Source organism: Macaca fascicularis, chromosome 6, assembly GCF_037993035.2.
Source record: "Macaca fascicularis isolate 582-1 chromosome 6, T2T-MFA8v1.1".
Classification (NCBI taxonomy): domain Eukaryota; kingdom Metazoa; phylum Chordata; class Mammalia; order Primates; family Cercopithecidae; genus Macaca; species Macaca fascicularis.
This window is the reverse complement of record NC_088380.1, coordinates 108,677,325-108,697,694: the sequence shown is the minus strand read 5'-3', so window position 1 is coordinate 108,697,694 and position 20,370 is coordinate 108,677,325. Positions and strand designations below refer to the sequence as shown.

The window sequence follows — 20,370 nt, the reverse complement described above, 5'->3', positions numbered from 1 at the left end:
CAAGATCCCTCTAATTTTAATTTTCTATGAGCTCATAGTGTTATACTGCTAAAGGGTTCATATTTAGTCTAAACCCGGAAGGGAACTAATAAAGCATTAACAACACAGAGGGGAAAATGATAAAGTACTCAAGATAGGCATATCAAAACATTTTCATTCAGCATACGTATCTACATGACAGGCCCAAATCATAAGATCACTCTTAAGCATGGAATCAGAGCAAGGGGAGTTAGTAGGACAATCTTGATGACTTCTGTCATTAAGCCACTTCATCTCGTTTCATCCAGTTCCTGAAAGGAAAGATCTACTGTACATCCCAGAGAATGATATCCAGAGGCAGGGACTGCTTCTGTTTACAGTGTTGAAGCCTTACAATAATTTTTGGACATTGTTCTTTCTCCCATTCTACACCCATGAAAAACATAGCAAATAAAATGCAAACATAAACATAAAAAACATAGCAAATAAGAAGAGTAAACTATCAATTACCTTCTGAAATTTAACATGGTATATTTTGACTGTGTTCATTAGAGGCAGATTTAACCTAGATTGATAATTAATTTTAAAATGGACATTTTTCCATAGAATTATTCAGAGATGAAAACTACCAAGTTTTTGTGTTTTGGTTTTTGTTGCAAACCTGAGTCCCTTCCTTTCATCACCGCAGCGTAGAGAATGTAAGGGAACAGGAAATTGAAACTTTCAGTAAGAGCAAGATGTATTTAAGATGAAGCAATAGTAATTTCGCTAATCTTTAACCAAAATTCTCTCTCTAACACTGTGACAGTGGAGATTTCTTCTTAGTATGAATTTAAGTGCACGACGATTATGCTACTCTGATTTTGATAGTATAGCATGGATTTATTAAGTCACAGCTGCAAAATAGTCTTAAGCCATGATTGTATGTATCCACATCTTATCAAAACAAAATTTGCTGGTTGTGTAAATTACTTCATATTACATAGATACAATGGTGATCAAAAGAGTTACCTACTTTGAGTCCATTTTTATCTAAAGAAAGCCCAGGAGGATTACATACCATGCTTAATTTGAATACCTCCAAAATCTGAGGTTTTCAGAGCAGCATTAATCTTCTAAACTTCACAAATGTCAGAGAATTTTGAATTTTGATCTCTTAAAATTGCTATGCAATAGCTTAACCTGATGGAGATACACTGTAGTTATTAAAAGACAGAAAATGCAAAGTTCAGGGAAGACTTCTGGCTAAGAGAGCCAAGTTCAGATCCTTAAATGGCAGTTCACTTATTAGCTATGTGACTTTGGGACAGTTACTAATCTTTGTGGGATGTGGTTTCCTCAACGTGCAAACTATACATAACAGTGCAGCTGCTTTTGTAAAGATTTTACATATAGTAATGGGGCATATAGCAGACATTTAAAATGTTAGCTCCTACTTCTACTCTTTCCCCATGTTTTAGGCCAATATAGAATTTATTTTTATTTTTATTTTTTATTCTTATTTTTTTGAGAAAAGGTCTGGCTCTATGGCGCAGCTAGAGTGCTCATTGCAACCTCAGTCTCCCCAGTTGTAAGTGACCCTCCCACCTCAGCCTCCCTCCCATCTGGGACTACAGGCATGCACCACCAGGCCAGGCTAATCTTTGTATTTTTGGTACAGACAGGGTTTTGTGTTGCCCAGGCTGGTCTCAAACTTCTGGACTCAAGGCACCTGCCCTGGCCTCCCAAAGTGCTGGGATTACAGGCCTGCACCTCCGTGCCCGGCTGGCCAGTCTAGAGTTTTTTTGATTGTGAGGGAACAGGCAACAGAATGTACCTCTGTCCAAAGTAAGATACATATTTTATATCTGTCTCTCGACCCAGTAAACACAGCATATATAATTGAAACTAAAGTTTCACAAAATAGTATTTATCATATTATGTGCCATGTACTATGTATTATTACTGTCTGTTTCCTATTAAAACATAAGCACCATAAGGGTAGGGCTATTTGCCAGTTTTTGTTCACTTGTGTACCCCTAGAACCTAGAACAATGTTTGGCACCCAGGACACAAGAATTTTTTGTGTCTGTGTTAAGTGAAAGAATGAATGACTAAATTGTAACTACCATGACACAATGGTGTTAAGCTCTTCAAAGTGTTTTTCTTATTCCACGGGTGGAAATGTATTATTTTATTATTATTATTATTATTATTATTATTATGAGACAGAGTTTCACTCTTTCGCCCAGACTGGAGTGCAGTGGCACGATCTCGGCTCACTGTAACCTCTGCCTCCCAGGTTCAAGTGATTCTCCTGCCTCATCCTCCTAAGTAGATGGTATTACAGGCACGCACCACCACACCTCGCTAATTTCTGTATTTTTAGTAGAGACAGCGTTTCACCATGTTGGCCAGGCTGATCCTGAACTCCTGACCTCAGGTGATCCACCCGCCTCAGCCTCCCAAAGTGCTAGGATTACAGGCGTGAGTCACCGCGCCTGGCCCGGTAGAAATTATTTACATAATTGTCATCACTGTGTATCTTAGATATGCAATATACAGCAGAGAGACAATTTCTGGTCCTTCAGTTTCGGAGAAGTAAAAGCAAAGCGGTGGTTATACTGTGATGTTCATCCTGGTGGTGATGGGGGTGGGGTGGATTTCTTTTTCTAAGGAGGACTGAGGCAGGAAAATAGGATCTGGAGGCAGGAAACACAAGGCCTATTCACACTTCAGCTATAACAGGAAATATCCTCTCCATAGGGCGTAGGCCATAAATGACTTTGTAACTTTACTTCATCTTCTCCATTTACATAGGGCATACCCAAAGTAACCAATGGAATCCTCTAGGGGGTATTTAAACTCCCCAAAATTCTGTAACCGGGCCCTTGAGTCCCTATGCTCGCCTGCTCCCACACTGTGGAGTGTACTTTCATTTTCAATAAATCCCTTCATTCCTTCCTTGCTTTGTTTGTGTATTTTCTTCAATTCTTTGTTCAAGATGCCAAGAACCTGGACACCTTCTACAAGTAACAGGATGACAGGCAAAAGTCTTATCAAGATGCTCATGAACCAAAGCATACCTCTGAAGTCTTGATTCTTGGAGTCTAAGCCTAGCCTGGTTTGGTAAGCAGCAAAGGAAGAAAAACGCAAGATATTTTCTTGAACGATCTCCTGATGCAACTGTGTTCACAGGTTTCATGTCAGCACCCAGGGGGAGCTTTTGGCCAGTGACTCCCACAATCTCTGTGTGTTCCCAGTGCTTGGGCTCAAGGGAGGCGCGCTGCGGGCTGGAGACTCAGGTCAGAACCGCAGGTACTCGGGTGGAGGCGGACTCCGGTCGAAGGCTGTGGGGTGAGAACTCTGGCTCCCTCCACTCGGCTGCCGCCGGGTGGCACGCCCACGCCGCGCCTTCCGGTTGGCCCCTGCGGCGCGGGTGAGGCACAGCTGAGCGCCAAAGCCACAGGCTGGGGTACTAACGCCGCCGCTCCGCGCTCTGCTCTCTGCGCTCCAGGCAGCCGCGAGCTGGAGTAGGAAGGTCCCGGCGGTAGCAGAGAGCGCGCTGGAGGCTGGAGGGCCAGGAGGCGGGAAGCTTCCCGCACGGGGGCGCTGTCACCTGCCCGTGGGAGGAGCCAGAGAGGGACCTGGCTCTGCAGCTCTGAAGCACAGGAGTCGGGAGAACCCATCCAGACATGAAGAGCGCCAAAGGTATCGATAACTTGGCTTTCGTACCCTCCAGCCCAGACATCCTGCGCCGCTTGTCTGCGTCGCCCTCCGAGATCGAGATCTCTGCCTTTTCCTCTGATCCCCAGAAAGAGAATTCGCAGCCACAGGAGCTTCAGAAGCCCCAGGAGCCCCAGAAGTCACCGGAGCCATCTCTGCCTTCAGCCCCTCCCAATGTCTCCGAAGAGCAGCTCCGGTCACTGTCGCTGTCCGAGTTTGAGGAGGGGCCTTGCGGGTGGAGGAACTTCCATCCTCAATGTCTCCAGCGCTTCAACACACCTCGAGGCTTTCTGCTTCACTACTGCCTCTTGGCCGTCACACAAGGTAAAGTCCAGTGCCCGCTCGAGGATCGGGCCAGTGGAGAGCGAGGTGGGCACGGCGAGTCAGCCGAGGAAGAGGGCAGGTGCGCGGGGTCCGCGGGGCGATGGAAGCGCCCTGCAAGGTGTCCCCGGGTTTGGAACTTGCGTGCGCTCTCACCAATGTCAACCTACTGGCTCCAGCCAGCCTTCCAAAGTTCAGCTTCTCCTTTATCGCTACAGTTCAAACTTGCCATACAAGCCTTTTTCTCTTTTGTGTTTTACCTCAGTTTAGCGGATTCAAGACTTCCAGGGAAGATTACAAGAACCTTCTTTTGGGAAAGGTATACCCTGGGGGAGTTTATTTTACATTATAAAGACAAAAATTTACCGAGTCCCTCCTTAAAGATATTTTACGTTTGTTTCATTGCCTCAGGGGAAGGAGTAATACATTTGCAGGTCAAAGTGGGATGCCTTGCAAAGAAAAAAGCTGTGTAAAATCTATCGTATAAATTAGATACAGACATTCATGTTTTGTGAGTGTATTTAGTTTGAGAGTATGTGGGCACCAGAGGAGCCCAGTGAGTAAATTAGCAAAGCCTCCCGACGTTGTTGAAGGGTGAGGCTTAATCTTCATTGTGTTACATTAGTTATCCAGTATCTGTTTTGTTCTAGGATCTCTTTTAGGTTCTCCTGGGAGTTACAGATTCAGTTCAGATTTATACCCTCAGGGGTTTGCAATCTAAGCTCAGTTCGGAGGAGTGATATTCTGAAGGGAGAACAACTCCCTTGAAAGAAAGCATGGAGAAGGTTAAGCTGCTATGGTGTGTTTAATATAGAGGTTGAAAGAAAATAGGAAGTTACTCTGAGGTGACTTTGAGGAAGGGTGGAGATGAGGTGGAGAGTCACGAAGGACATGCCGAAGCTTAGTTGAATTGGCACCTAGATATATTTTGGTCACTTGAGTCATAGTCTGATAATATTTTCTGTATAACCAGTCAAGGATTAATTGGAAGAAATACAACCTTAGAAATATATTTTTTAGAGGGTTGGAAACAACTCATTTTTTTTTTTAAGTTAATAAAAAACTAAGTCAAAGCATACTTTTTGTTCTTATTCTCCCTCTTCAAGTAACCCAGGGCCCCTTGCTTTGCGCATGAGATGCTAAGTACTATTTATTGATTGCAAGTCAGCTGCAGCTTTTCTACTGAAGGTAGATTTGTGTTGAAGAATTATTTCCCTGTCCACTTTTCTTGTCCCTACCAAAGTTCCCCTCCATTAATGTCTTGATAATAGTTTTACAAAACTGGTAATTGTGAAGCATCTCAGTGTCAAAGGAATGTGAAGGTAAAAAAGTTGGACACAAGTAAAAAAATGTCTTGTGTGTTATATTAAAAGTCCTCTGAAATTTCTATATTATTCCAGAATATGTCATTTTACATTTAACATAAAATATTGCCTAAAATTGTTATCAAATATAATTGTCACTCCTAGAAAATTGTGTCAGGTTTAGTCTGGAGCAGCATCTACCCATAGGTCCCCAATTTAAGAAGCTTAATCTGAGATTAAAATGACCCAGTAGGCCGGGCGTGGTGGTTCACGCCTGTAATCCCAGCACTTTGGGAGGCTGAGGTAGGCAAATCACCTGAGGTAAGGAGTTCGAGACCAACCTGGCCAACATGGTGAAACCCTGTCTCTACCAAACATACAAAAACTAGTTGGGCATGGTGACGCATGCCTCCAATCCCAGCTACTTGGAGGGCTGAGGTAGGAAAATCACTTGAACCTGGGAAGCGAAGTTTGAAGTATGCCGAGATCCTATCATTGCACTCTAGCCTGGGCAACAGAGTAAAACTCTGTCTCAAAACAAAACAAAACAAAACAAAACACCACAAAAATTAGCCGGGTGCGGTGGCACACGCCTGTAGTCCCAGCTACTCAGGTGGCTGAGAGGCAGGAGAATCGCTTGAACCCAGGAGGTGGAGGTTGCAGTGAGCCGAGATGGCGCCACTGCACGCCAGCCTGGTGACAGAGCGAGGCAAGAACATAAAAAAAAAGAAAAAAAAAATTATGATAATAAAAAGTGTGACCCAATAAATTATTAGTTTACTTTTCAGTTTAAGTTTGAATGCCTGAAAACTTTATTGCCATGTTTCTCAAACATGATCTTTAAGATTATTTCCATGGTATATGTAAATATACATTTAATGGGAAAGAAAAACAAAATTTGTCAAATGAGTTTATTTAACCTAGCATTTCTCAAAGACAAACAGGGGTTCTCTAAGTACTTAATTTTCTAATGTGCTTCCTACTGTCATTCATTTACAATAGAGAGATGTAGTATGGAGTGCTTCCAGATTGTTTTTGTCTTTTTAAGTAGTGTTCCTGGAACTTGTGTAGCATATAATTCACTTTAAGAGTCATTGGATTAATGTGCTATCCTTCCTGAGGAGTTTACGAATTTTTTTTTCAAAGAGAAGTTTTACCATAAAGACAACGCTTTCTATTAACTAATTTTTAGTCAGTATGGCAGGTAATAGGGAAGTTGATTTTATTTGATGGGGAAAATTTTGTATTACTAGATAATGCATAAAAATGTCATCCTAAGGTACTTTCGGTACTTTATCTTGAAATCCCAAGAATTGTAAATTGGCTTATAGTCTTATGAAACTGGTATAAAAGTAAAAAAGTTATGAGTTTTGAAACTTATTAAATTCGTTGAATTTATTTATTTATTTTTTGAAATATATTTTCAGCTACGGTCTTGATAAATCAAAATTTAAAGAGATTTGTGGAGATCATGACTTGTATGTATATACTCATTCTGTTATTGAATGAAAACAATTTATCATACCTAAATAATAAAAGTAGTTAATTCAATCAGATGTTTTTTATTTTCAATTTGTAGTAATGTTTAAACTCCTATAAGTTTAATATATATCTGGACTGTTAATGAAAAAAATTTATCAAACCTAGGTAAAAAGGAATCTCTAGTTAATTCAATCAGATTTTTAAAATTTTCAATTTATAGTTATGTTTAAAACTCCTGTAAATTTAATCTATATCTGGACAGGACATTTTTAAGTAAGTCAAAATTTTCAGATTTTCAGTCTTATCTTGTTTACTTTCTGTTATTCCTTCACTATAGTTAGAATAAATGTATGTTTTTTTCTTTTACTTTGCATACAATTTAGAATGCAAGCGGTTGAAAGACTTATGTTTACTTTTGCTCTAGAATTCTTTACATGGTAACTTTAATATCTGTAAGAATGTTAGAAAAAAATAAGGGTTTGAGAGCTCAATTTCTTCTTCCTAAGACTAAATCAAGGTTATCTCTTTTTTTGGAGTTGGGGAGAGGAGGGAAGAGACAAAGTAATAGTCAAAGTTATCTTTTGTCATAGATAAATATGTTTAAGGATTGAATAATTTGGGAAGCAATTGAGTCTAACTGTAATGGCCTAAGGGTTCTCTTGTACCTTTTGTAGTCTTCTGAGTGAGGGCCATGGGAGTATGATATATTAATACTTGGAAACTCTAGCAAACTGACTTTCTGGGTCTTTACCAGTTTGACTTTGCCATTTAAAGAAAAATGAATTAAGGCAAGTTAACTATAATTTTGTATGTAGCAAGCATCAGGTTTGCTGGACACCTGAAAATTCACAAGTGTACAATTTAAAAAGCAAACTGGGCCGGGCACATTGGCTCACACCTGTAATCCCAGCACTTTGGTAGGCCAAGGCGGGTGGATCACCCGAGGTCAGGATTTCAAGACCAGCCTGGCCAACATGGTGAAAACCCATCTCTACTAACAAGATACAAAAAATTAGCCGGGTGTGGTGGCGTGTGCCTGTAATCCCAGCTACTCTGGAGCCTGAGGCAGGAGAATCACTTGAACCTGGGAGGCGGAGGTTGCGGTGAGCCGGTGAGCAGAGATCGCGCCTTTGCACTCCATCCTGGGCAACCAGAGTGAAACTCTGTCTCAAAATAATAATAATAATAATAATAATAAATAAAATAAATAAAAATAAAAAGCAAACTGATTTTCAAGGAAATATGTTTTGGTTGCCTAACTTTGAAACTTTGAGACTTTGAAAACTGGTACATTTAAAAAAACAAAAGAAACGAATAATCAAACTCTACTGCATTGTGTTAATAATCTTAATCATATGGTAACATTTTAATGATGCACATCAATTTTTCTCTTTTTTAGGTATTGTAGTTAATGGCCTAGTAAATATTAGCATTTCCACTATTGAGAAGCGTTATGAAATGAAGAGTTCCCTGACTGGCCTGATTTCATCAAGCTACGATATTTCCTTCTGTTTGTTGTCTTTATTTGTATCATTCTTCGGTGAAAGAGGACATAAGCCGAGGTGGCTTGCATTTGCAGCCTTTATGATTGGACTGGGAGCACTTGTATTCTCATTGCCACAATTTTTCAGTGGAAAATATAAGTTGGGGTCTCTTTTTAAAGGTAAGTTTCTGTTGTGTTTATGTTTGTTTTAATTTACAGAAGTGGATAAAACTAGGTCATTAACTTTATATTGCAATTCACTTATACAGTATGTTAAGGGTTTACATCTCTTCCACGGCTCACTGGTTTGTTCATTGTGTGAACTCTATGAGATAGGAGATTAGAGAGACTGTACATCATTCATCGTTTCAGTGGTTCTCCAAGTTTTTAAGCCTCTGATTCTTATTCCCCATATTATATACACGATCCTCCTCAAAAAGAGATGACTTGTTTTCCTTTGCAGGTTGTGACCTCATTGGAGTTCTGAGATTGTTAGCTTTTCCCTTTGTACTTTTATTTGCTGTGTTTACAGCTCTGCACCCTGGACGTGTTGATTCCTGATTTGAGACAAAGAGAGGTGACATTTAGAAAAGTGGAACTTTTCCTGAGAAATGAAACTAGCTCTACCTTTGTACCTAAATAAGAAACACAGAACTTTAGAGCAACCTACATCATAGGTTGCTCTGGTTAGATGGATAAATGTGTTATTCAAAGGCTCAGAAAGGAAATTTAATTATATACGTATTTTTTCCAAATGACATTTTTAATTAAAAAACTATGTAGTAGAGCCAGAAGGGTGGACAAATGAAAGTAGACCTTAACATTTTAATGTCCTTCCTGGGACTTCTAATAGCAGATATTGAAATAATTAGGAATAAAATCAGATGGTTATAAATTCAGAGGCTTTATTCACTTACTTAGCCCCTGAAAATAAAAGGCAAAGGATAATTGGAGCCTGTTATGCTATAGATATTATTTTTAAAAAGTTAAGATTGTTAGATTTGTGTGTTAATACTGAAAATTAATATTTGCTATAGTGTGGATGTTTGTTCCCCTAGACCTCATATTGATCCTCATGTTGGAGGGAGGTGTTTGGGTCATGGGGGTGGATCATTCATGAATACATTAGTGCCCTGGAGATGAGGGTCAGTGAGTTCTCTGTTTGTTTCCCCAAAAACCGTTTGTTAAAGAGAGTTTGAGCTAGGCATGGGGTCTGAGCCCTAAAACCACAGCACTTTGGAAGGCTGAGGCAGAGGAATCCCTCGAGCTGAGGAGTTAGAGACCAGCCTGGGCAATATAGTCAGACTTTCTACAAACAAAAAAAAGATTCTGGCCCCTCCCCTCTAGCTCTCTTGCTTCGTCTCTCCCCATGTGATCTCTGTGATCTCTGGCTAGTTGCCCTCTGCCTTCTGCCCTGAGTGGAAGCAGCTAGAGGCCCTCATATAGAAACAAGTGCTGGCACTGTGTTCTTGTACAGTAGAACTGTGAGCCAAATCAATTTCTTTTCCATATGAATGCCTCAGGTGTTCCTTTTTAGCAACACAAATGGGCTAAGACAGTATTAAAGTATTAATCTTTCCCAAGATAAATTTTCCAATTCTAGAATGATAACAAACAGGAAAGTATTCTCAGTAACAAAGCATGGTTTTAGAAGTGCACCATTTTAGAAGTAAAAATAGAATATATAAGCGGATGAATGGAGAGTATTTTTAAAATATGGTAGAGTTTGGAATGAATAAGATAAGGAGAGTATGTTATCAGCAGAAAGAGCACGTACATAGATTCTAGCACATTATCCAAGATTGGAAAAGACTGCACAAGGCAACTGACATATTTCACTGGGAGTAGTTTTAGGAACAAGCCACATATTTCAGCGTAGGCTTTAGTATAACACTATTGAAATCTAAATTGTAAGGGAATATCTAAATTTTAATCTGCCACACAAGAAAACATGATACTGATTCTATGACAGTTATTTGTTCATAGCGTTTAGATGGTAATCTTTGTGCTGTTTCTAGGCCCTTACCCTTTCAGTTGCTCAGATGCCTTTCTTGTTCTTAAGTAAACAAACCTGGCTCAAAAATCTATGACTCTCTAAACTGAAACATAAATACTTCTTCGAGTACAAAGCCTGATCTCTCTTCCACGATCTTCTCAGCTTCATCACTGGCCATTTATACCTCGAGTTATGGCCATTCTGAAGAACTTATTTTCCTAAAGGAAAATTGCCACAAATTAAGGTGTTTGTGTGTGACCAGAGATGAAGCTAAGATTACTGAAGCCAGATCATAAACTTTTAGTAGTGTACTGTGCAGGTTTTCACCAAGTTCTTGTTGATCTAATTTACATTTTTCATTATTTTGGTAGATGATTGAAATAGGTTAGATAGAGGAATTGGCTGATCTAAGATTTTTACTGTAAATTGACTCATAATTTAAATAATAGCTTAGATGTGGCAAATGAAAGCAAAAACTCAGCTTGCCCTCCTGTTATTCTGCCATTCACACAACATATATTTATTGATATGGACTACACATGGTGTTGAGATAACACCAGTAAAACAGTTCCATGCCATCTGATTTTATGTACTGGTGGGAAGAAATATGCAATTAATAAACAAATGAACAAGATAATTGAAAATTGAGGTGAGTGAGTAAAGAGACAAATAGAATGAAGTAATACTGTGTTAAAGGCTAAGTGTGTTTGCCGGGAAAGGCTACAATGATAATATCTGGATAATGAAGAGCTAACCTTGAAAGATACTTTCCAGGCTGGAGAAAAACATGGTTAAGGGCTCTGGAGCAGAGGAAGGCTCGGTAGGTTTTAGGAATTGTCAGTTTTAGCCAGCATCATCGAAGCAAGAAAGGCTGTTTTGGGGAGGCAGGTAGACACTAGGGAGGCATTTAGATTGTGCTTGAAGTGCAATGCAAAGTTGTGGAAGAGTTTTACACAGGGAATTGCATGATCTTACTGGCGTTCAAGAGACAAGAGTAAATGGGAGCCAGTCACTCTAGATATTTTTATTGTAGTCCAGGTGAGAGATAAATGCAGCTGAGACTGGGGTGGTAGCAGTAGAGATCCAGAAGATGACTGATTCTCAGTGTGTTTTAGAGGAAAAAGAAATAGGACTCTGTTGGATTTATTGTGAAGGAGGAATGAAGAGCTCCTTGGTATTTGGCTTGATCAGCTGGGGCCATTTTTACTAGAAGATGGAATATGAGGTAGAACAGAATTGGAATGAAATTAAGAATTCGGGTTTGATTTTTTTTTTTTTTTTTTTTTTTGAGACGGAGTCTCCCTCTGTTGACCGGGCTGGAGTGCAGTGGCCGGATCCCAGCTCACTGCAAGCTGCTCTGCCTCCCGGGTTTACGCCATTCTTCTCCTGCCTCAGCCTCCCGAGTAGCTGGGACTACAGGTGCCTGCCACCTCACCCGGCTAGTTTTTTGTATGTTTTTTAGTAGAGATGGGATTTCACCATGTTAGCCAGGATGGTCTCGATCTCCTGACCTTGTGATCCGCCCGTCTCGGCCTCCCAAAGTGCTGGGATTACAGACTTGAGCCACCGCACCCGGCCTGAAGTTTTTTAGTATGAACTGCATATTATATGTCCAGTGTTGCAGTGTGTATCGTCAAACATATGTGTTTACATAAATGTGCAAGTCATTCATTTGGTTTGATTCCTAGAAGTGCAAATACTGGATTTGAAGGGCTTCTTCATTCTAGTTTTTGATAGATAATGTCTCACTGACTTTCAGGAAGGGGTATGTTAGTTACTCCCCCATTGTCGGTGAATGAAAATGCATCACTGTTGTGTTGAATTTTTGCATTTTTTTGCCCTGTGATTTTTCTTAACAGAAGTGTCATTGTGGTGTGTGTAGGTGTTTATAATATGACAGACACAAAATTCAGGATTGAAATTGCATTACACATTTAAAGGAGTACAGACATTTAGAAATGGAAGGGATGTTAGAAATAATAAATCCCGGCCGGGCGCGGTGGCTCATGCCTGTAATTCCTGCACTTTTGGAGGCCAAGGCGGGCAGATCATGAGGTCAGGAGTTCGAGATCAGCCTGGCTAACACAGTGAAACCCCATCTCTACTAAAAACAAAAAACAAAAAATTAGCCAGATGTGGTAGCATGCACCTGTAGTCCCAGCTACTCGGGAGGCTGAGGAAGGAGAATTGCTTGAACCTGGAAGGTGAAAGTTGCAGTGAGCTGAAAATTGTACCATTGCGCTCCAGCCTGAGTGACAGAGCAGAGATTCCATCTCAAAAAAAAAAAAAAAAAAAGAAATGAAAAACCTCTTCTTTTTACAGTGTAAGCCTTAGGGCAAGAGGTGAACAGATAGTTAACAACAACTAAAGCTAATCCTAATTTTTATGGTTTGTTTATTGTTTTTCAAATGTGTATGCTTATTACTCATACTAAGTTATTAAGAATATTGAATGATTTTAATATTTTTTATGAATGTCAACCATTTATTCTCCAATTTCTAGTAGTCCAGTACAGTGGTGTGTATTAATCTACTTTTGCAAGTATGGGAATCTGTAATGAAAAATCTGAATTATTTGTCAAACTTTAGGGAGAGTAGAGAAGAAAACTTAGGAAAAGGAAACTGCAAAAGGAAAACAGATTAGTTGAAAGCTTCCTGTAAATTAATTACAGGCAAAGGGATGTGTAATTTTCTTAAGTAACTTAACATAGAGCATAATGTTAATAAATGATTTTATTAATTGAAATTATACATATGATTTAATTTAAAATGGACAGTGAGGAAAGTAACATACCCTTGTGTGCTTTTTCTGTTGTTCTTGTGGGAAATCAAAGTCAGGACTCACTTTGGTTGGGATAATCTCTATAAGAGGAGACTAAAGTAATAAATAATGTAGCTAGTAAGTAGTAAGAAAGAAAAGAAAATATGATAAGCGTGTATAATTTCTACAGGTGTGAGAATAACACAAAAGGATATTAAGAACAAAAGTTAGGAAGATATATTTGGAAACAGCTTGGACTTTCTATTGTGTTGTAAACAATAAATTTAAGTAGGTTGGAGAGAAAGTTTTTCTTTAAGGGAAGCTTTTAGAAAGACATAAGCATTAGAGGTGATTAACTTTGAATGGAGATGATCAAAGGGAAGTTGTGGTTGTTATTGGATTAAAAAAAGAGGAAGTATTAAAATTAAGCAGAACAAATACATACTATTAAGGGCTAATTTTTTGTACAAGTTAACCCAAACATAGAATAGTGTCAAAACACTTTCAAATAAGTCATATTTGACATTCATTTTTGACTTACTTCAACTTAATATTAATATGACACAACATATTGCAATATGACTTTAAAATATTTAAAATGCAATAAATACATCTTTACTACATAATGTTTTCATGTAAGCAATTTTAATTTCTTTAAATGAGTGTTATTTTAATGTTCTTAGGCAAAATAATCTTTATATCTCCTTGAGACTTTGGGAGAGAGGCATTATTAAATACTGAGGAATTGTAGAAAAGTAGTTACTTAACCTAGTAAAGTTCTTTTTATTTATTGACCAATAATTGGATAATTTTTCCTACATTGCACTATATCTTTGTTTCTCTTTTCCATCCCCTTTCCCTCAAAGGAACCTTAAATGATAAAAATTCACATTAGCTGTAGCACTAAATTTCTAATTTTTTTTTTTTTTTTGATTGGCATTTCAGAGAGAATGCTTCATCAAAGGACTTTGGTTATACTTGGTAACTACTCACAAAAGCTGTGCTAGGAAAATGATTAGAGTAGGACTCAAAGTGGACTTTATTTCTACTTACTATTTTATCTTTTGTTCTTGTTTTTTTTCTTTAATGGAATGCTTGCCTAGATTTGAGAAGACCTAGGGCAAAGAATCTTAGTGCTTTTCAAGCACAAATTCAATACAGGACGCTTTAATTTTGCTTGGCCTCTGAGTGTTTTTCCTTTTTTGATATTATTTTTTCCTTTACAGAAATCACTTATTTTTCTTACATTTTACTTCTTTGTAACTGAAATGAATAAAGGAATAATGAGGAGAGGTGATTTCTTTTAGATTAGAAGCTACAATGGTGTAATAAAACAAATGATTCAAATTAAATATAATACATACAATAAAAGGCCTAGAGCTACCTTTTAGCAATAGTCAATGCTCTAGATAAAACTATCACAATTTTTTTATATCAGAGGCTTTTCGGTCTTTCTCATATTTCCTAGATAATGTGAATTACCCTGAGACAGGCTCAACGGCTCACACCTGTAATCCCAACACTTTGGGAGGCTGAGGTGGGTGGATCACTTGACGCCAGGAGTTTGAGACCAGCCTGGCCAACGTGGGAAACCCCGTCCCTACTAAAAATACAAAAATTAGCTGGGGGTGGTGGCAGGCACCTGTAATGCCAGCTACTTGGGAGGCTGAGGCAGGAGAATCGCTTGAACCCCAGGAGGCGGAGGTTGCAGTGAGCTGAGATTGGGCCACCGCACTCCAGCCTAGGCGACAGAGCAAGACTCCATCTCAAAAAAAAAAAAAAAATATATATATATATATATATATATAATATTGGAGATCCTGATTCAGTAAGTTTGGAGTAGGACTCAAGAATCAATATTTTAAAAAAATTATCCAGGTTATCTTAGTCTAACTTAGGACCTACATGTCCATTTTAATGTCTGATTACTTTGTAAAGCTTTTAACTGTGGATATAGAGAGAAAGGTTTCTTTTCCTTTCTGGATTCTTGCTTTATGTCTTCCTTTAAAATAGGAGTTTCACAATCATCATGAAATGCTAGGTGCTCTAATGCAGCCAGTTTTGTTAAAATGCAAATGACCAAACTTCTGAAATAGAGGAAACTTACAGAGAAAAATAAGTAGGAAAAAAATATGTCAATGAAATTTTAGCACAAGCTCAATTCTCCTTGCAAGCTGTAGTTTGCTGATAGGTAGAGGTTTAAAAAATCCGTGGCCTTCTGAAAGAGAAAAACATGTCCAAACATTTCTGAAAGCGTGATCTACAGAGAACAGTTTCTAGAGGTATTAGGAATATGTTAAAAATGTGTTCAATGGTTGAATGAGTTTGGGAAAAAAACAAAAAAGAAGAAAGCTAAGCAGGTGTCTTTATTGCAGCACTATAAAGCAAATGCATTTTGTGAATCTTTAGTTAGGGGTATGATATGTAGAGTTGATGAAGAGGCTCCATTGTTACACTTGTCCCCTTCATCCGGCTTTCACCCTTTATTTTGTCTTCCTCTAGGTAAAGGAGGCAGTGAACACACTGGTAAAATCTGCTCTATCTTGCTTTACGTTTAATTATGTGTATTTGAAAGCCCTTGTTGAGTTTAGAAACTTTATTATGATCAGCACCTAGAACAGCATGTGATATAGACTAGGTGCTTAAGAACTATTTGTTGAGTTGTCACATATATTAATTAATGGAGTGCTTTGATGAGGTATATTAAGAGCCCAATGCCTTGTCCTTCTACAGAAGACAGTAAGAGTAGGTAATGGCAGATAAAGACAATTTGGGATTCTCTGTCCACATTTTCCATAAACTTGGGCTAAAAAATAACGGAACATTTAAAGAGAATTTTCTCTTTCTCTCTCTTATTCATTTTTTTTTTTTCTGGTGACCGAATTGGGACAAATTACATTGTTACAGGTAAAAATTATTTTCCATAATCTTTTTGAGTAAGATTTGGGATCTGAAAAATTTGCAGTGTGAAAAAGTAAGCTAAAATGAGAAGCATATTCAGAAATAGCAGCAGAATGCTTCGATATTCTACTTTTGGTTTTTGTCTTAATGACTTGCTAAGATGTTGATTTCACTTCAGTGCTTCTAAGAAAATTCTCTTTTAATGTTCCATTGTTTTTTAGCCCAAGTTTATGGAAAATGTGAACAGATAATCCCAAATTGCCTTTATCTGCCATTACCTACTCTTACCGTCTTTTGTGGAAGGACAAGACATTAGGCTCTTAATGTTAAAATGTTAGCAATTCTCTTTTCATGGACTTTTTAAAAAAAAATCTTCATATATAAAATGAAATGCTCTGATAGGACATTGAAGTGGCCATAGACATAGTTGTGTCTAACCAGATATATTGTGTGGAAGGTCTTTCAGCAATGTCTTTTTTTTTTTTTTTTTTTTTTGTAGCTTCTTTAGAAAGGTTGGAGGTTTGTGGCAGGAAATAAATGAGGAAATTCTAGTTTCTTAGTCACTGTTCTTAAAAATGCACAAATTTGCCAGTGTGTGTTTTAATGTATTTTTTTTTGTGTGTTTCATTTTAATGCTGTTAGCTCATCCTATTTAATGAAAGTATTCAGCACTTTAGCAGAGATGTAAGAGTCAGAAATAAGTGAGTTTAAGTTTTTGCTCACACACTGTGATAGAACTATAGTGATCCTGGAGATAAGTTTCTTTGACTATAAATTATGTTAATAATAATCAATGCCACCTGGAAGAGTATACATATTTGGGGATAAGGTAGTGCCTGGTGTGTGATAAGTGCTCATTAAATAGTAGCAATGAACAATAAAGCCCTTTTCTTTTTGTGGATGTCATTTGGTGTTGACATATCCCCAAAGTCTGACCAAACACTTTTGAACTAGTACATTAGAAAGGGTTTTAATTAGCTATATTTCTAAGATCATATTGCTATGAGATAAGAAAATAATTCATTTGGTGTAGCTCAGTTTAATTGGGTCCACTTAGAATAACACATTGAAATATTGCCTTTTAAATAGCCGAGTTGCCTTTTGAAAATGTCTTGAATTTTTTGGCTTTGAACATGATATATACTTTGTAAAATGTTCAGAAAATAGGAACATACAAACAAAAATGGAATAAAGAAAGAGTTTTCATGATAATACACCTCGATTATTCACTGTTAACACTCTTCAGTCTTCTTAAAATGTATATACACATTCATACATATATTATCACACATAAACTACACTACACAGTCATTAACACATGTTCATGCACACATTCACACTCACATAATTTTATTAACATTCACACATCTTTACCTCACATTTGCACAAACACATTCAAAATCCTTGTTTGAAGGAAACAAGATTTTTAATCTATGGATGTTGACTTCTTTTTACTTGGAAGATGTATTGGACACATTTTATATTAGTAAAGATGAGACTGCAGAATCTTTTTGCTTTTCTATTATTTCATTTTATAAATAACTTATTTAATCAACCCTCCTTTGTTATATTTTTTATTAATACATTTAATTTTTCTGGTTAGAGAGGTTCTATGGGTCATGCAGACAATTTGGGTAATACTAAGAAGTAGAAAGAGAGAAAAACCCAATTCACTGTTTTTCTTTTCTCAAGGAAAACAACTTCAGAATTGTCTTACTGTTTTTCTGTGCCTATTTTTAATACAGTTAATAAAATATGTTGCAACCTGTGAGCATTTTTATTCTTGCATAGCATTCTGTTTTACATTTTAAACATTCTCATAGAGCTCAGTTTTTACATATAAAAAGTTTTTAATTATAAATTAACTCATGATGAACATTTTTATGTTTAAAGGTTTTACTATATTTCAGTAATTATACAGTATATAATATTTTGGAATTGACTCTTTTTAGTCTGAGTGGTTTTCTGAATACTCATCAGGTTGTTGTATATATCAGTTGTTCTGTTATTTCTACTGCTGATTAGTAATCCATGGTATGGATGTACCATAGTTTGTTTAACCATTTGCCTGTTAAAGAACATCTGGTTTGTTCCCAGGTTTTGGTTATTACAAATAAAGCTACAAACATTAGTGTGCAGATTTTCATGTGAACATAGTTTTCATCTTTCTGGAATAGATGCCCAGGAGTGAAACTGCTTTACAAATAAAGCTACAAACATTAGTGTGCAGATTTTCATGTGAACATAGTTTTCCTTTTTCTGGAGTAGATGCCCAGGAGTAAAACTGCTGGGTCATATGAAAATTCTGTGTTTAGTTTTTTGAAAAACTGACAAACCTTTTTCCAGATTCACTGTAGCACCTTATATTCCCATCAGCAATGTATGAGTGACTCAGTTTATTTGAATCTTTGCCAGCATTTGCTATAGCCATTCTGATAGGTGTACAGTGAAATCTCATTGTATTGTAATTTGTATTTCTTTAACGGCTGTTAACATTGAGCATCTTTGCTTGTGCGAATTTGCTATCTGCATGTCATCCTTGGTGAAATGTCTTTTCATGTCTTTGGATATTTGTTTCTTTACCGTTGAGTTTTGAGAGCTATTTATGTTAAGTACTAGGTCTTGTCACAAGCTAGTTTGCAAATATTTTCTTCCAGTCTGTAGCATGTCTTTTCATCCTCTTAACAGGGCTTTTCACAGAGTGAAAGTTTTCAATTTAAATAAAGTTGAATTTATCAATTTTTTCCTTTTATAGATTATGCTTTTATTGTCAAGACTACAAACCCTTTGCCTAGCTCTGATCTCTAAGATTTTCTATTTTTAAAAAAAGTTTTACAATTTTCTATTTTACATTTAAGTCTGTGATATATTTTGAGTTAATTTGTATAAAAGATGTGAAGTTTAGATCAAGTTTTATTTTTTGTCTATAAATGTCCAATTGCTGTAGCTCCATTTGAAAAAGCTGTCCTTTGGCCATTGAATTACTTTTGCAACTTTTCAAAAATCAGTCGGGCATATTTGTATAGCTATATTTCTGGGATCTCTGCTCTGCTCCACTAATTTATGTATCTCTCCACCAATATCACATTCTTGACTATTATACTTATATAAGTCTTGAAATCCTATAGATATTCCTCTCACTTCATTGTTATTTTTCCATATTGGTTTGCCTCATTCCTTTTTATTTCCCTATAAATTTTAGAATAATCTTTTCTATATCTACAAAACATCTTAATAGGATTTTGAGAGGAATTGTATTGAACCTTGATATGGTTTGGTTTTGTGTCCTCACTCAAATCTCATCTCAAATTGTAATCCCCATAATGCCCACATGTCAAGGGAGGGACCTGGTGGGAGGTTATTTGATCACAGGGGTGGTTTCCCCTGTGCTGTTCTCTTGATAGTGAGTGAGTTTTCATGAGAGCTGATGGTTTTGTAAGTGTTTGACAGTTCTTCCTTCACATTCTCTCTTGCTTGCCACCGTATAAGATGTACCTGCTTCCCCTTCAGCCATGATTGTAAGTTTCCTGAGGCCTTCCCAGCCATGTGGAACTGTGAATCAATTAAATTTTTTTCTTTATTTACATTTACCCAGTTTCAGGTAGTATCTTTACAGCAGTGTGAAAATGAACTAATACAACCTGCATATTAATTGGGATTACATTGATGTAGTTACTATGTTGGGTCTTCCAATCCATGAATATATATGGATTTATACTCCATTTGTTTAGATTTTCTTTAATTTTTTATCAGTATTTTGTATTTTTAGCATGCAAGTTATGTATATGTTTTGCTAGATTAACATCCAAGTATTTCTTTTTGCTTTTTTTTGAATGATTGTAAATAGTACTGTATTTTAAATTTTGGTTTCTGTATGCTCATTGCCGGTATATGGAAATACAATAGATTTTTGTATGTTTTATTGTGTGTTCTGTAACCTTACTGAACTAATTGGTTCTTGATATTATTTTGTGGATTCCTTGGTGTTTTCTATGTAGACAGTCATGTCTTCTGCAAATAGGAACAGTTTTATTACTTCCTTTACCTTCTGTATGGCATTAATTTTCTTTTTTTTCTTTTTTTTTTTCTTTTTTTGCCTTATTGCGCTGGTTAGAACTTCCAGTACTATTATGAGTAAGAATGGTGAGAGTGATTGTTCTTACCTCTTCCCTACATTCGGGAAAAAAGCTTTCAGTCTTTCACCACTGTTTCATGTTTTTAGAAATACTCTTTATCAAGTTGGGAAAGTTCTACTTTATTCCTCTTTTTCTGAGAATTTTTATCAGGAATCATTGTTGAATATTGTCAAATACTTGTTCTGCATCAATTGTTCATGTGATTTCTGATCATATGATCATGATCATGTGATTTTTTCTTCTTCAATGTGTTAATACAGTCACTAACATTTTTTAATTTTTTGATTTTTTTGATGCCAGCCT

At 37.0% G+C, this 20,370-nt stretch overlaps 1 protein-coding gene across 4 annotated transcripts in view; it reads left to right on the top strand.

Annotated features, from left to right (window-relative positions):
- Positions 1-3,444: 3,444 nt before the first annotated feature.
- Positions 3,445-20,370, top strand: part of SLCO4C1 (solute carrier organic anion transporter family member 4C1) — a 64,875-nt gene continuing 47,949 nt past the window's right edge. For 2 of the 4 annotated variants that reach the window (XR_012414577.1, XM_005557441.5), the window contains exons 1-2: positions 3,631-4,008; positions 8,191-8,454. Coding sequence is in view for 3 of the 4 variants with exons in the window: in XM_005557441.5 (XP_005557498.2) it covers positions 3,654-4,008; positions 8,191-8,454 (619 nt within the window). In the remaining variant the exon portion in view is untranslated. Of the gene's footprint in view, positions 4,009-4,270; positions 4,325-8,190; positions 8,455-20,370 lie in introns of all 4 variants that reach the window. The other 2 variants (XM_045394046.3, XM_073995155.1) reach the window with 2 other exon arrangements.